Consider the following 13,975-nt stretch of genomic DNA (forward strand, 5'->3'; position numbering starts at 1 on the left):
TGGTCAAGCCAGAATATCGTAATAACTGCATGCAATATTATGAGGCTTCAACACATACAAAACTGTGTCACTGCAATTTAGCATGTGCTTCTATGTGCATTATTTGGTACTTGCATAATGAGTATTTTTGAAAGAAATTCTAAGAGTTATGGAAAGATACTTTGAATCTCCAGTTTTGCAAATTAGAAATTGTCTACGTACACTTTGCTTTCACATTATGGCAGTCTAACTTTCCAATTAAAAATTACTTTGGTATAATGATATGTTTCAGAGCACTAGAGAGAGAGAATGTTTACCTGGCAACTGTATCACTGCTGTTTGTATTATTCCTCCATCCTCTTATTCATCTACTACACAAGAAAAGTTTCTGTGAACATTTCTCTTCTGATGGTGCCCTGGAACTGATGTCAAAGTATGTTGCTGTTAGACTTCACTGTTTAAGAGATTTAAGATCTTTTACTTCATTATGAAAGAGGAAAATATTGAATTCCACTGCAGACCTAAAACCAAAAAAAACCCTACAACTTCCGCCCTTCCTCCCTCCCCACCCCAAAAAAAAACCCCAACAACCCCGCAGATGAAATTAATCAAATACAGCAGGGGAATGCAGCTGATAGCACTAAGAATCCTGATCTCCTTACTCAAAACTCCAGTGAAGTCAATGAGATTTTTCACCAAGCAAGGAAAACAGGAATTAGCCCAAGAAGCAGAACAAACTGAGGAAGTTATGGTGAAAAAGGGAGCTACCAAAGTCATTTTTATGCTGTTAAGTTTATTAACAAGATGGCCTTACTCCTGGGCCTCAGAAGACAGCAGCATACCTCTGAGGGGATGTCATATCCCAACTAGCAATTCCTCCTCATATGGACAGGAAGAGCCAAGCATGTTTGATCCTGAAAGGAAAGATTAGTCAGTCAGTAAACAAAGTAAAGCTTACTCCCTAACATCACAAACTATCAAGCAGCACGTGACTCAAGCTATCATCAGAGCAATATACTGCCATGCACAGCAAAGCCATTCAACAGAAACTACATACAAATCCCATTCCAGAATGCAGTGAGAATAGAATCAGTAGTCTGTAGTCAATAGGAGTCTTGCCATCAACTATAATAGGAGCAGGACTAACCCTATCCATTGTTTCTACTGATTGGTTGCTTTACAGATAATGTAAAAATTGGCAGGTGACAACTGAGGAAGATAGCAGCACAGAGAGTAAAAGATATGAGCTAGCAATCTTAAATGTATACATGCACACACAACCCAGCTGATCCATTCTCTCACAGTATTCTCCCAAAATTGACATGGGATTGCACACAATGTAATCATTAACATAATGAGTGCTGATAGTTATGCTACAGCAGTGGCAGTGTTAACAAAGCTTGATGTGCAAAAATCCCTACTCCAATATGATTAGAAATGGTATCCTTGGAAAGCGCTTAAAAAAAAAAAAAAAGATGAAATATGCCCATCTGCACCATACAAGAGATTAGGTATTCCCAAATAAACAAGTTCTGTGTTCAGTTTTGAGCTATTGCTAATAAGCAGGGATCCTAGAAATCTGTGCCAAAAAAAACATGAAATTTGTTTTTACAGAGACTCTTTAGTTTTTACATTTTGTAAAAAAATAAAAACATACACAGTGAAACCCTGATTTATCCAGTCTAACTGAGACCAGGGCCAAATCAGATAATCAAAAATTCTGATAATCAGAAGAATGGGCAAAGAGCTTTCTATCCCTTATTTTAAGATGGGAAGCTTGGGCAGTCAGCCTCGGGCAGCTGGTGGTTCAGTTAATACAATGAGTTGGGTAATAGAGGCTCAGATAAACATTGTGTTCAACTGATTTCTGTAAACATTGTGGCTTGGGAAACTAAAGTTCAGTGTTTCACTCTAATTGCAGAAAGACACAGATATGTATAGATTTATCAGAGCATGGGGAGGCGGTGTTTTCCACAGAAAACTGGGATTCCTGCTAATAAGTAATGGTATGGCATTACCAAACTAATTACCAGGATTCACTACATCGTGGGAAGTTCAGTCACTCTTCCTATTTACAGCAAGATCTTATCCAGTCTTCTCTTATATGGACATTACAGTTCATGTGGTATTTCTCCTTGCCCACCTCATAAGGTGTGCTATATGCCGGATGTTCCCTTTCACTTCAGAGGCAACTGCTTTTCACTGACAATGTGTATCATTTAATATAGTTATAAGAAATGTAAAACCATATTTTAGAAGGAGAACCTGGTTTATTCCCCTATCTAAAAGGGACTGTGTGTAGGCAATCACAGTTGGATGTCAGTGACTGTCAGGGTTCTCCCTCTATGTGATAAAACCCTGCCTTGATCCAACCCTGGATCCAGATTCAGGATGCTGAAAATGCATGTAGCCTTCTCCTCCTAAAAAAATGAAAACGGGCTCCAGGATAGGATTGATATATTGAGTATTATGTGATCATGACACCAATTTGGACCCTCACCTTAAACTGGCACAACAGTATTGGCAACTCCAAGCATTCAAAAATCATGAGATTTTTAAAAAATTACGTTTACAGTACTATTTGTTTGCCTTCTAGTTTTGGGGCCTTTTCGAGCTTTTGTTCACAAGTACAAGGGCTAGAAATTTTTTTTTAAATGGCAGCTGAGAGTCTCATGTAATCACATGACCCTAGATACTTTAAAAAAAAAAAAACCAAATATCACAAGCTTGTTTAAGTCACAACAGTGAGCTAGACTGTGGATCCCTACTAGCTCGTCCAAGAAACATATGTGGAACATAGAAAACATCCCCAAACCTACCATTGTGATGTTAATTCCAGGTTACTCTCACCACCACTGTCAGATGGGGAGGAGAAGACAGTGTTCATGGCCTAGCATGGGAGTGATCTTCTGCTGCTTTTGGTAATGATGTGATGGAGGATGAAGAGGCCCCAACTCCAACCTCTGAAAAAGGGAAAAAAACTCCTAAGGGAATAGAAATGCAAAAGTAAGAGCATCTACACAAACACATTCACTTGTTTCCTCTTCACACCCTATCCTGGCTTAAATACACCCCATCCAGAAGCCTCAAGTGTTATCAACCCTGCAATCAAGTCTACACAGCCCTCTGAGACTCCTCCTCTCCTTCCCTCTTCAGAGAGGAACGAAGGAACAACATGGAACAGGTTTGCTTCAGGAGAAAGAAGGAGCTGCAACAGAGCTACTGGTCTCTCTATATATTAGCAACCTCTAAACTACCTTGTGTTCAACCACACAACTTTCAATGGCATACCAGCACGGAAACACATCATCCACTCTGAAATTTAACCCCTCCAATGCTCGAGAGCACACAACCCCTATACCAAAGCTACGGGCCAGCAACACAAGAGCAGAGTCAGAAACTGCTACATGTAGCAAAAGCTGACACAAGGCAAAATTTACTATCTTCACCTCTCTCATTCCCCTGGGCCAGAAGCAGCAAATTATAATAGGAGAGTTGTCCTTGTCAGAATTTGCTGCTCCTCACTTTTCCCCATCCTTGTGATGTCAGTTTTGAATAAAATTTGACTTAATGCTGCCCCATGGAGCTAGCAATAGCGACTGGCAATGGTTCACTAACAGTGCTGCCATAATAAGCAGACATGAGGAACGACAGAGACTGGGCCATTGTTTGCCGTGTTCTACAGATTCAAATTCCGGCACTTATCTGCATGCACTCCAGCTGCCATTAACTTTGTTAGATTTAACTTTATAGAATTACAGAGATGTGTCTGTGATATGAGAGATGCATATGTACCTTGAGGGATCAAATATGTCTCATTTCAGCACTGAGTTCTACATGCTTTGTCAGTCTGGGATGGTTTGTGTGCAGCAAGCTCAGTGTCTAAGTGTGGGTGGCTCCTGTTTGTTTAGCTGAACCTAAGCCCAAGTTCTGCTGTAGCAAAGAGAAAGAGTTAGACTTCATTATATAATGCTCATGTGCTGCGTTCCCAAAGTATGCTGCAGCATCTCTAAGGATAAAGGATAACAATGTGTGTTATTGGGGCATTACTGAAAGGGAGGAAAGTTATGGTCACATTGCAAGGCTGCCACATACCTTAACTTTGTACTTCCTGTTTTTTAGAGGTTTAAGTTTAGCTACTCTCTGCACTCTGGAAAGGCATGAAGCAGCACTGGGCAACCTTCATTCTGCATTAACAAAGTTTTTAGGCAGTTAATTTCCTTGGGCTTGGGTGTTTTTTTTTGGTTTTTCTTTTTAAATATATAATTTCTCAGCATCTCAATAACCCATCTCTCCCTCTCCACTGCCTCTGGCTAGTTGGCAATAATTATTACCATAGTCACCGAAGACAATGTTGCATGTTAATCCCTTTACTACCCAACATCATCTCCCCAGGTCAAGGGCCTCCTGTCTCTGCCTGTTCAGCAGGTTGGTCTTACCTGCTCCCCATGCCAGAGCAGACATCAGCAGAGGTCCTGCAAGTTAAGAAGCTGGGGAGAGGATGAAGGAACAGTGCAGGAACTAACATGGAGTCAGGCCTATTTTTTAGAAGGAAAATAAATATGGAGGGCATGTCTGGACCCCTCCTATGCACCCCATACTTCTCTGCACAACTCTGACCTCCCTCTCTTCCTTTAGCAGCAGCATAAGGAAGGGTGAGTCTGGAGCACCTTCCCCACTGCAGGAGGCAGCATGATTTAACTTTAACGGTTTTTTTCCCCTCACATTTTTTACCTGTAATATGAAGTTGCTCTAAGACAATTATTCACTGGAAACATTCAGTCTTATTTATATGGTCCAATATATAGGAAATATATAAACATTTTCATCTGTAATGCGAAGCAATTTTGGCAAAGGGAGGATAAGTTACTATAATTTGAAATCATTGGTTGACAGCTTGTTCATCTCAAAGTATTTGTTATTTAGCTTAATTTTTCCACACTAACATTTTGTTATGGTGCAGCTATACTGTTGCAGTTCCAATAAAATATTAATCTGGTCTAATCACTCAGTTAGTAGGCCTATTTTTGGACCTATGTTTCATACACAACCGTAGACACATCAATGAAAACCCCTAGTAAAGATACGCTGCAGTAGTGTAATCTTGATCTGCTGCAGTTCACAGTGTGCCTGTTTTTAAAGGTCATGATTACCTACAGTGCATTACAAAGACACAAGAACTTTGCAATGTTGCTGCTACTTTGGCACAGGTAAACCATTTGAACAGGAAAAAGAAGTGGAACTAGAATTATGACATTGTGATACAGTGCATAACCTAGTTACAGGTAAACAATGACATGCATCTGAATAGAATGAATCAAAAGAAGGGATGGTGTGCTAAGGGCAATTAGTAATAAAATACCATTTTAAAACCAAGTAATTAAAATAAATGGTAAGATGCAACACTTACAGTGGGTAACAGGAAATGGAGTCCCATGTAGGCTCACCGTATGGTAGCTAAGCCAAAGCTGGCACTGCTGTCAGGCTCCCTACAGATACTGTATGCCTGCGGAGGCATTCTCCTCACACAAACCCAGGCAGAGTTGTGACCAGTTTTAGGGTGGTGGACGTATCAGGGAACCAACTTTTTTTGGCCACTCAGTACCTTATTTCAGGCTGCAACACGTCGGCATAGGGCTACACTGCACTTCTAAGGCCACAACCCTGGGGCAGGGGTGCTAAGGCAGCACAGCCAGCCAGGAGCACCTGCCCCCCTGGCAACCACTGCAGGTGGCTCACCCCATCCACGGGAACGTCAAACCACTCTGCAGGGCTCCCCTCCCTGCCACCCCATCTCCCCCTTTGTTACCCCCAGCTCCCGCCCCTCTGCCCCCTCCTTCCACCCAGGGCCGGCTCTGCAGTTTTTGCAGCCCCAAGCAGCGAAAAAAACTGCCGCCGCGGACGGCAAAAGGAAGAAGCTGCCGGCCCTGCTTCCACCCTCGGGGCAAGCTACACCCATCCCCCTCCCTCCCTGAGCCCCCCGACCCCTTGGCAGCAGCCGTTCCGAGGGCCAGTAAGGGGAGGCTGAAGCAGACGTTACTGAACATGCGCACTAACCCTTCCAGGGAATAACGGTCCTAACACCACGATAATCGGAGTGGCGGCGCAACCCTCCCCAACGCTCACAAATCCCAAGCCGCACGTCCCGCCAGCCGCCTCCCGCGCTCAAGGGCGGGTGAGCCCCCAGCTACGCCCCGCCAGCCGCCTCCCGCGCTCAAGGGCGGGTGAGCCCCCAGCAACCCCCCCGCCAGCGGACCAGCCCTCATCCCCCTCCTAAGAAGCTGACCCCTTGCCGCTACTGACATGCCTAGACCCTACCTTCGGGCCGCTCGCAGACCTCACCCCCGCGCATGGTCGGTGGGTGAACCCCACCACTTCCGGGAGGCCCTGCCCGCCGTGGTGGGAGGAGCCCCGGAGCGCCCGCCCCAGCGGCGCCGGGCCGAGTCGCTGGTCCCCCCATCGCCGGTCGGCGTGTATGGTTAGGCGGCAGCGACATGGGGAATTTGAGAATCTCAGTGGCACTTAAGCGTGGGATGTAGATGCCTAATTGCCCCGTTAGACGCCTGTGTTCCAGTGTGGACCTGCCCCATAGGGCTTACTCGCCTGCCTCGCTCCATTGACTTTAATTCCAGCCTCCAGGTGTGACTTAATACGCCTATCCCCTTGACTTCACATTGACTACTCATGTTAGTCAGCACTCCTCAGACTGATAAGTGTTTGAAGGCTTAGTCCCAAAGTTAGAGTACTAACATACTAAAATGTGTTGCTGTCTTGAAGAAAAACATTGCATCCCATTATCAAAATCCCACATCTCACTGCTAAAAGATAATAGAGAGGTCTGAACAAAGGCCCGGATCCAAACATTGAGTCACTTGGATTCACAGCTGAATCACAATTTTGCAACTGGCTCCTATCTCTGTACAGCGCTATCTGTTTAATGGGCTTAACCAAATTTCTGAATACAAACACCCTCAAATTATGGGGAACTTTGGCTCAGAGCCAAACCGCATCTTGAACTCTGTAGCTAAAAGGACAACATCAAGGTACTTGTCATCTTTTAATAAATGTTGCTTACAGCTAAAGGCAATTAAGTAGACCTAAAAAGCCGTAAGTGGCTTAGGAGCTATGGGCTAGATTCACAAAAGGCCCTAGATCAGTGGTGGGCAACCTACGGCCCGTCAGGGTAATCCGCTGGTGGGCCGCGAAACAGTTTGTTTACATTGACCGTCCCTCAGGCACGGCCGCCCGCAGCTCCCAGTAGCCGCGGTTTGCTGTTCCCGGCCAATGGGAGCTGCGGGCGGCCGTGCCTCAGGGACAGTCAATGTAAACAAACTGTCTCATGGCCCACCAGCGGACTACCTTGATGGGCCGCAGGTTGACCACTGCTGCCTTAGATGCTTAAATCCCAGCATCAGATGCCACTGGTATTTAGAAACCCTGTAGGTACCTCCATTTCTGCCTCTGAACATACATACTGCAGAATCATTCAAGATGCCTAAGTTCCAATGCAATGGACAACCAGGGGAAGATAGGCACTCCTTCGCCTAACTTGGCTTTGGGGCCCAATATACTAAGCAGCCTTGAAACTTGCTTATGGGATTGGGCCCGGCACGCAAGCTCACCCACACAGCTGTGATGGAGAGGATGCCCATAACTTTAGGGTACTCACCGTTGTTTAAGTTTCCCCTCCATCTGAGTGGGAAAAGCGATTTGAACAGAGATCTGCCATCTCTTAGGGGAATGACCTAACTATTGTGCTATGGGATAGTTTGATGTGTTGAAGCTGTTCCACTGTGGATAAATAATTAAAGTGTCATTGGAGTAGGGAAACCACCTCCTGAATCTCCCACGCAGTGGCTAAGTGCTCTGACTGCCAGGCTATAGAGTCATTCTCTTTCACTGGCCCAATGATTCTAAAGTTGGGTGTGGCTATGCTTAGCATTGCCATGCCTACATTTCTGTCTCACTGTGCTTAATGAATTCTCCTCTGCTTACTAGATGTTTTCTGTGAAGGCCCCTTCACTTTAAATTCACTGCCCACCTTCAAAGCTTCGCTAATCTCTCACTCTAGGTTATGAAGAGGGATGAGCATTATGACAGCAGTTACTGGTGGAAGAGGGAGCAATTTCTTTCAATCTTTATTTTGGCTGCCTGTTGACAGTTAGGGGTCTGGCACAATTACTGGAGTAAGGATGATAATAAAAGGAGCTGTAATAACAAGTGTAGTTAAAATTATGTTTAGAGCAATGGATAGTTCCTTTCCATGTTAATGAATCAAAATAAATTAAATCATATGTAATACTTTAAGACTATCACCTTGAGTGGCTCTATAATTTCAAAGAAATTATGAGGAAAAACTAGGACTTGCTTTGTCTATTAGGACCTGAGAATCAAAGTTTTATTTATTTGAAAGCAGTAAGACGCTACAAAATTGTATAATTCTAAATGGAAACATAGGCCTGATCCTCTGAGGTGTTGACACCTTCTGAAAGGTAGTGGGAACCCTAACACCTACAACAGAGTTCATAACTGAGCGTGCTCAGCACATTACAAGAGTTATCTGAAAAGGGTGTAGCCCAAGCTTTGGAATTTTCTATGTAAATAATAATTAGCCTTGGGCCAAGGAGGTGGTGTTTGGCTTGAACATAGGCTGCTGGTCAGCATGCAGCTATCCCCTGGCTAGGATTTGGGTTTACATTTGACAGCACCAAAATCTCATAAACTGTTCTGGAGTGATTTCTGTCACCTTGGCCTGCACCTGAACCAGATTTGGAAAATAGGCTCCGTCCAGTTTTGAGATTGCAGTTGAGTCCCAATTCCACTAATAATGAAAACACTGAACATTTGTAAAAGAAAGCTAGAGATTATGTATTATATGTTATTTAGGTGGAGATAAATGGTAACCCTAACTACTAATACTTCTGGGTGTTCTATATAGTTTAAATTATTGTGATATTTAAAAGAGCACCAGGGAAGATCACTGAAGTCAATCAGAATTATACCAGGCTTGATCCCTATGTAGATCCACAGAAAGTTCTGGAAAACTATGAGTGTCATACTGTTTAGAAACAATTAGTCTCTCTTGATTTCCCTTCTCTCCCCTCCCCCCACCTTGTTCCATTGCCTAGCATATTGGTGCAAACACAAAATCTTTATTTGCTGTAACATCACAACTTGTTGCTGTGGATGTGATTATACAGAAACAAACAGAAGATTATGATTTCAGGAAAATTTGCATCTTATCAAGGGCTATATCATAAAGTATGTATGCTGGCTCTGAGAGGCAGAGCACCTTTACAAACAATTAGACACAAACATAATAAATTTGCTGTTTGTGACTGTAACTTCCTCAGCAACCAACGCTGATGTCACAATCAAAGATGATGCCTTCAGGTAATGAATAAGCAGGAGGAGCAAATTACTCTGAACTAAAATATGTTTCTTTAGGCTATTATGGTTTGAATTGGTCCACATAGTCTGATAAATTATATTAGAAACGAATTTAGTTGAAACAGTGTGTAAAATTGCTGACACACATCCATACTGATTTTAAAGGCCAGTGCAGTTAGGGCCTGAAAATCCTCTGTAAAGTGCTTTCCTTGTAATAACTATTAATAATATCATGGATAATAACACTTTATGACTTTTCTTTTGAGTTGCCAAGCACTATGGCTCTTATTAACATTAGTGAGAGTTGTGAGTGCTGAGCACTGTTGAAAATCAACCCATAAACATTCAATGTGCCACACAAACATTAACTAGTTAATCAATGTATTTGTTCCACTTATAACCCTCATTGTCTGTGATTATCACTCATTGTGTTATGTCTTATTCTAGGCCCTGGAACAACTCACATAAGGAGGGTTTGCATTCTCAGACCAGGATCTTTATCAGCTTGTACTTTTGTAATGATCAAAAATCCATACAACACTCCCACCCTCCCATGAGGTAAGTAAGTAAGAATTATTATCCATGTTTCACAGAAAGGGAAGTTGAGGAAGAGTGGTTAAGTGATTTTTCTCATGGCCACACAGTGAATCAGGATTAGAACTCCAAAATTGGTGATTTCCAAGCACATGCCCTGTGTGTTGTTACAAATCCACTGCCTGCTCAGTGTCTAGAGCACTGTTATATGTGTTTATACTCTCTTATAATGTATAAATAGCCCATACACCACAAGAGCAGGCTCTTTATGTAAGTATGGCATTGCTACTGTTCAGCATGTTCAGAAATACTGTAACCTTTGGGCTTCATGACTAATTGGTATACTCTCGTGTCTGCTCCACCCAAAGGCTAGGCAGTGAACATTATACCTTCATAAAATACTGTTTGCCTATTATCAAGTTGATAAGGACTCTATATAAATACACAAAGGCTTATTGTTCATAGCACAAAGCCTCTTCTTCTACTTCCTCTTCTTTTACTCTTTTTGCTTCATCTCATGGAGAAAGAAGGGCTTTCTGACAAAAATCACCCTGATAGAAGAAATAACATCTTTAAGACATAATACAGATAATTACAGCAAGAATGGGTCTGCTGAGTTCCAAACACTGCAAAGTCAAACCAGCTAAGATATTAATGCTGGGACTCGATTCAGCCGGGAAATCTACACTATTGTACAAGTTAAAGTTTAATGATGTTTTCCTAACACTCCCAACAATCGGTTTTAACGTGGAAATGATTGAAACAGGGCAAAATATTGCTATAACAATCTGGGATGTTGGAGGGCAACATAAAATGAGGACATTTTGGTGCAATTACTTTGAAAATGCCGATGGCCTAGTGTACGTTGTGGACAGCACTGATAAGCAACGTCTGGAAGATTCAAAGAAAGAATTTGAACTCATCTTAAAGAATGAATTTGTAAAGAATGTGCCTGTTGTTTTGATAGCTAACAAGCAGGATCTTCCTGGAGCTTTGAACGCTGAGGAAATAACCAGGAAATTCAACATGCAGAAACATTGCAGTGATCGAAATTGGTACGTACAGCCTTGTTGTGCCATCACTGGGGAAGGTCTGCCAGAAGCATTCCAAAGAATAACAGCATTTGCAAAAAACTGGAAAAAATCCAGAGAAGAAGCTTTTACAATTTTCAAACAAGATGAAAAGTTGTAAGAGTCTTCATTATGCCATCTGGGGAAAGCTATCATGGAGAGTTAATTATGGGAATTAAATCTGCATATTGGAAGATTTGACTCTGCAGGACTTTTAAAAGACTATTATATAGCAAAATGTAGTCAGAGCAAGCTAAATTACTATGTTGTTACATTTGCATACTCTTTCAGAGCTACTGTTTAACAGCATTTTAATTAAATGACATATTTGTAGCCTAAGTCCAGATATTTGGCTATGTTAAACTGCATGATGTAATACTAAAAAGGTGCATTTAAACATTTTAAATGTTCTACAGTCATTTTATTTATGCTTGTTTAATTACACAAAATGTACAAGAGCTGTGATAATTGGGTCATTGAGCAAGCAAAGGAAAAGTTAAAAAAAAAAATTCATATTACATAACATACTGTATTTGTAAGTGCTTTGTGAATATGTTTATTATGCAGGCATATATAAATTATTACACAAGAAAGTAATTTTGATAGCTAATTTATTTTAACTGTTATATCATTTGACCAATACTTAAAAGATAAAGGCTTTCTCCTTTCAATTATATACAAGAGAAACTGCATACTTGGAACAGAAGCATTCACATTACTGCTTTCTCAGGAACCAGTCCTGTTCACAATGATTTCAGTTAGAGAAGGATCAGACCCTCAAAACCCATAGAATGATCAGACCAAGCTGATTCTCTCTTTTGTGGGGTTTGTGTGTATTTTATATCATTTTCAATCATGATTAGGGCTGGTGTTTTCCAGATATTGCCAATATTGCTGTGTTTTTTCCTGAAATTACCTTTCATTTCCAGAATTGTCAATTCCAGAGGCAAAGCATGGGGAGGGGACATGCGGGTCACATGCCCCCTCCAGATTTCTGCAAGGGTTTATATCTGCTGACTACACCCCAGGGCACAGGGCAGAGGTTGGGGGCTGGCTTTTGTATGAGACTCACCACCAACTTCTCCCCTCCTCATACAGGCCTGGGCTCAGCAATACCACCGTGGAGCTTCCTTCTCCTGAACAGGCAAGGCACTTGGGCTCCCTTGTCATGCTGCACAATGGACAGCGCTTGCACCTTTTCTCAGCAGCGTCCACAGCTCCTCTCCCCTGCTCACCTGCCCTGCACACAGCTGGTTCCTGGCCCCTCTCTCAACACACAGCTGGCTCCTGCCCCCTCCCTCCAGCACACAGCTGGTCCAGTTCTAGCCCTCAGTGCCCAGCATCTGTCCCCCACCTTGCCTGCACAGCAGGCTCCTGCCCCCTCCTGTCTGCACATAGCTGGCTCCAGGCTCCCAGTGACCAGCTCCTCATCTCCACCTTCCCTAATCTCTGCACACAGCTGGCTCCTGCTCTTCCTCCCAGTACACAACTGGCTGTAGGCACCTAGCTCACATCTCCACTCCTGCACACATCTAGACTTTGCCCGAGCTGCCTGCAGGCTCAGTGCTGTTCCCTCACAGCTAGAGCCTCCTCCTGACCCTCCTGCACCCAGCGGGCTCTAAGCTTTTATTGCCAGTGCCTACAGCTCCTACCCCCACTTTCTCCCATAACACAGCTGGTGCTGCACTCTCCATGTTGCACAACAGTTACTCCCCACCTGCCTATTCCAGAAAGCAACTCAGGTGCAGCCGCTGTCTCCCTTCTTCACTTTTCTCCCTCAGCACTGGCTTCTTATCTGCCCAGAACTCTCCATGACACCAGCTGCAGCAGTCTTTCCCTTGGGTCCTAAAGCCTGACAAGTTGCTTGCTGCCAATAAGGGAATTTCCAAGCTTGCAGTCCCAGTCAGCTGTAAACCTCAGGAGTAACTCTCTTCTAGAACAGTCGCCATCTGCTATTACGTAGTATCATAAAACATGTCATCAAAAGTAGCTCTAGAAATCAAAACTCCTTTATCTCTTAGGTACCTGTGCTGAACCCCGCTGCATGCCACCAGAACCTTTAAATTTTGCCTTCCTCCCCCACTATCAAGCGTTATGTGTTGCCTCTACCCAATTCCTTTCAAATTTCCACCTTCTGCTTCAGCCATTTGAAGCCGTTTACTACCTATGCATTAAATTGTTAAGCCTGGGGATAGAGTTAAAGAATTCGGCAAAGATGTTCTCCATGTGGATGGAAGGAAGCTATTTTGTACAATTTTCAGCAAATTTCTTGACTCTGTTAAAAAGGACCACATAGTGAACCCCATGAAAGGTCGACATATTTGTGCTGGAAATGACCCACCTTGATTATCATACACATTGTAAAGAGTGTGGTCACTCTGGATGGGCTATTATCAGCAGGAGAGTGAGTTTGGGGGGGGGGGGGGCGGAGGGTGAGAAAACCTGGATTTGTGCTGGAAATGGCCCAACTTGATGATCACTTTCGATAAGCTATTACCAGCAGGAGAGTGGGGTGGGAGGAGGTATTGTTTCATGGTCTCTGTGTATATAATGTCTTCTGCAGTTTCCACAGTATGCATCCGATGAAGTGAGCTGTAGCTCACGAAAGCTCATGCTCAAATAAATTGGTTAGTCTCTAAGGTGCCACAAGTACTCCTTTTCTTTTTTTCTCACTGTGACAGTCTGAGGCCCTGTTTTTAGGCTAACACCTCTGGCTAAGCAGCAGAGGCAGCCATAAGCTAGGAAGTGTATGGTCACATCCTCACATTCCAAACTAGTCACACTGAAATAAGGCAATCTGGGGCTGTTAGAAAGGTGATCTCATCTATCACCTCCAGAGAAAGGGAAGAGCCTAGAGGATGTAAAAGGAAGTTTAGTTTGATAGTTTTCTGTTTGGTAAGAACTCACTTATCAATAGACATAGCTGGGAAACCCTTATGTCTTTATAGATGTAGTTGGGAAATCCTCACTTCTCTATTGTTTTGACCAATGTCTTTAAAAAC

At 43.1% G+C, this 13,975-nt stretch overlaps 2 protein-coding genes across 32 annotated transcripts in view; one reads left to right on the forward strand and one right to left on the reverse strand.

Moving 5' to 3' along the window:
- The window catches only part of B3GALNT1 (beta-1,3-N-acetylgalactosaminyltransferase 1 (globoside blood group)), a 53,338-nt gene that overhangs the window by 6,162 nt on the left and 33,201 nt on the right, over window positions 1–13,975 (reverse strand). For 4 of the 31 annotated variants that reach the window (XM_037908518.2, XM_037908511.2, XM_037908515.2 and 1 more), the window contains 3 exons: window positions 2,799–2,942; window positions 822–893; window positions 297–401 (listed from right to left, as the gene is read on the reverse strand). The gene's annotated coding sequence lies outside the window, so the exon portion shown is untranslated. Of the gene's footprint in view, window positions 1–296; window positions 402–793; window positions 894–2,794; window positions 2,964–3,774; window positions 3,913–4,074; window positions 4,167–4,418; window positions 5,326–5,389; window positions 6,456–10,966; window positions 10,990–13,975 lie in introns of those variants that run through there. The other 27 variants (XM_043522275.1, XM_043522271.1, XM_043522266.1 and 24 more) reach the window with 26 other exon arrangements.
- On the forward strand, window positions 9,939–13,365 carry ARL14 (ADP ribosylation factor like GTPase 14). Its single transcript, XM_037908523.2, has one exon. The coding sequence runs from the start codon at window positions 10,507–10,509 to the stop codon at window positions 11,092–11,094; it is 588 nt and encodes a 195-aa protein (XP_037764451.1). The 5' UTR covers window positions 9,939–10,506; the 3' UTR covers window positions 11,095–13,365.

This window comes from Chelonia mydas, chromosome 9, assembly GCF_015237465.2.
Source record: "Chelonia mydas isolate rCheMyd1 chromosome 9, rCheMyd1.pri.v2, whole genome shotgun sequence".
NCBI classification, from domain to species: domain Eukaryota; kingdom Metazoa; phylum Chordata; order Testudines; family Cheloniidae; genus Chelonia; species Chelonia mydas.

What these genes read in the sequence shown, in the direction of transcription:
- ARL14 (XM_037908523.2), top strand. Translation starts at nt 10,507, where the DNA reads ATGGGTCTGCTGAGTTCCAAACACTGCAAAGTCAAACCAGCTAAGATA.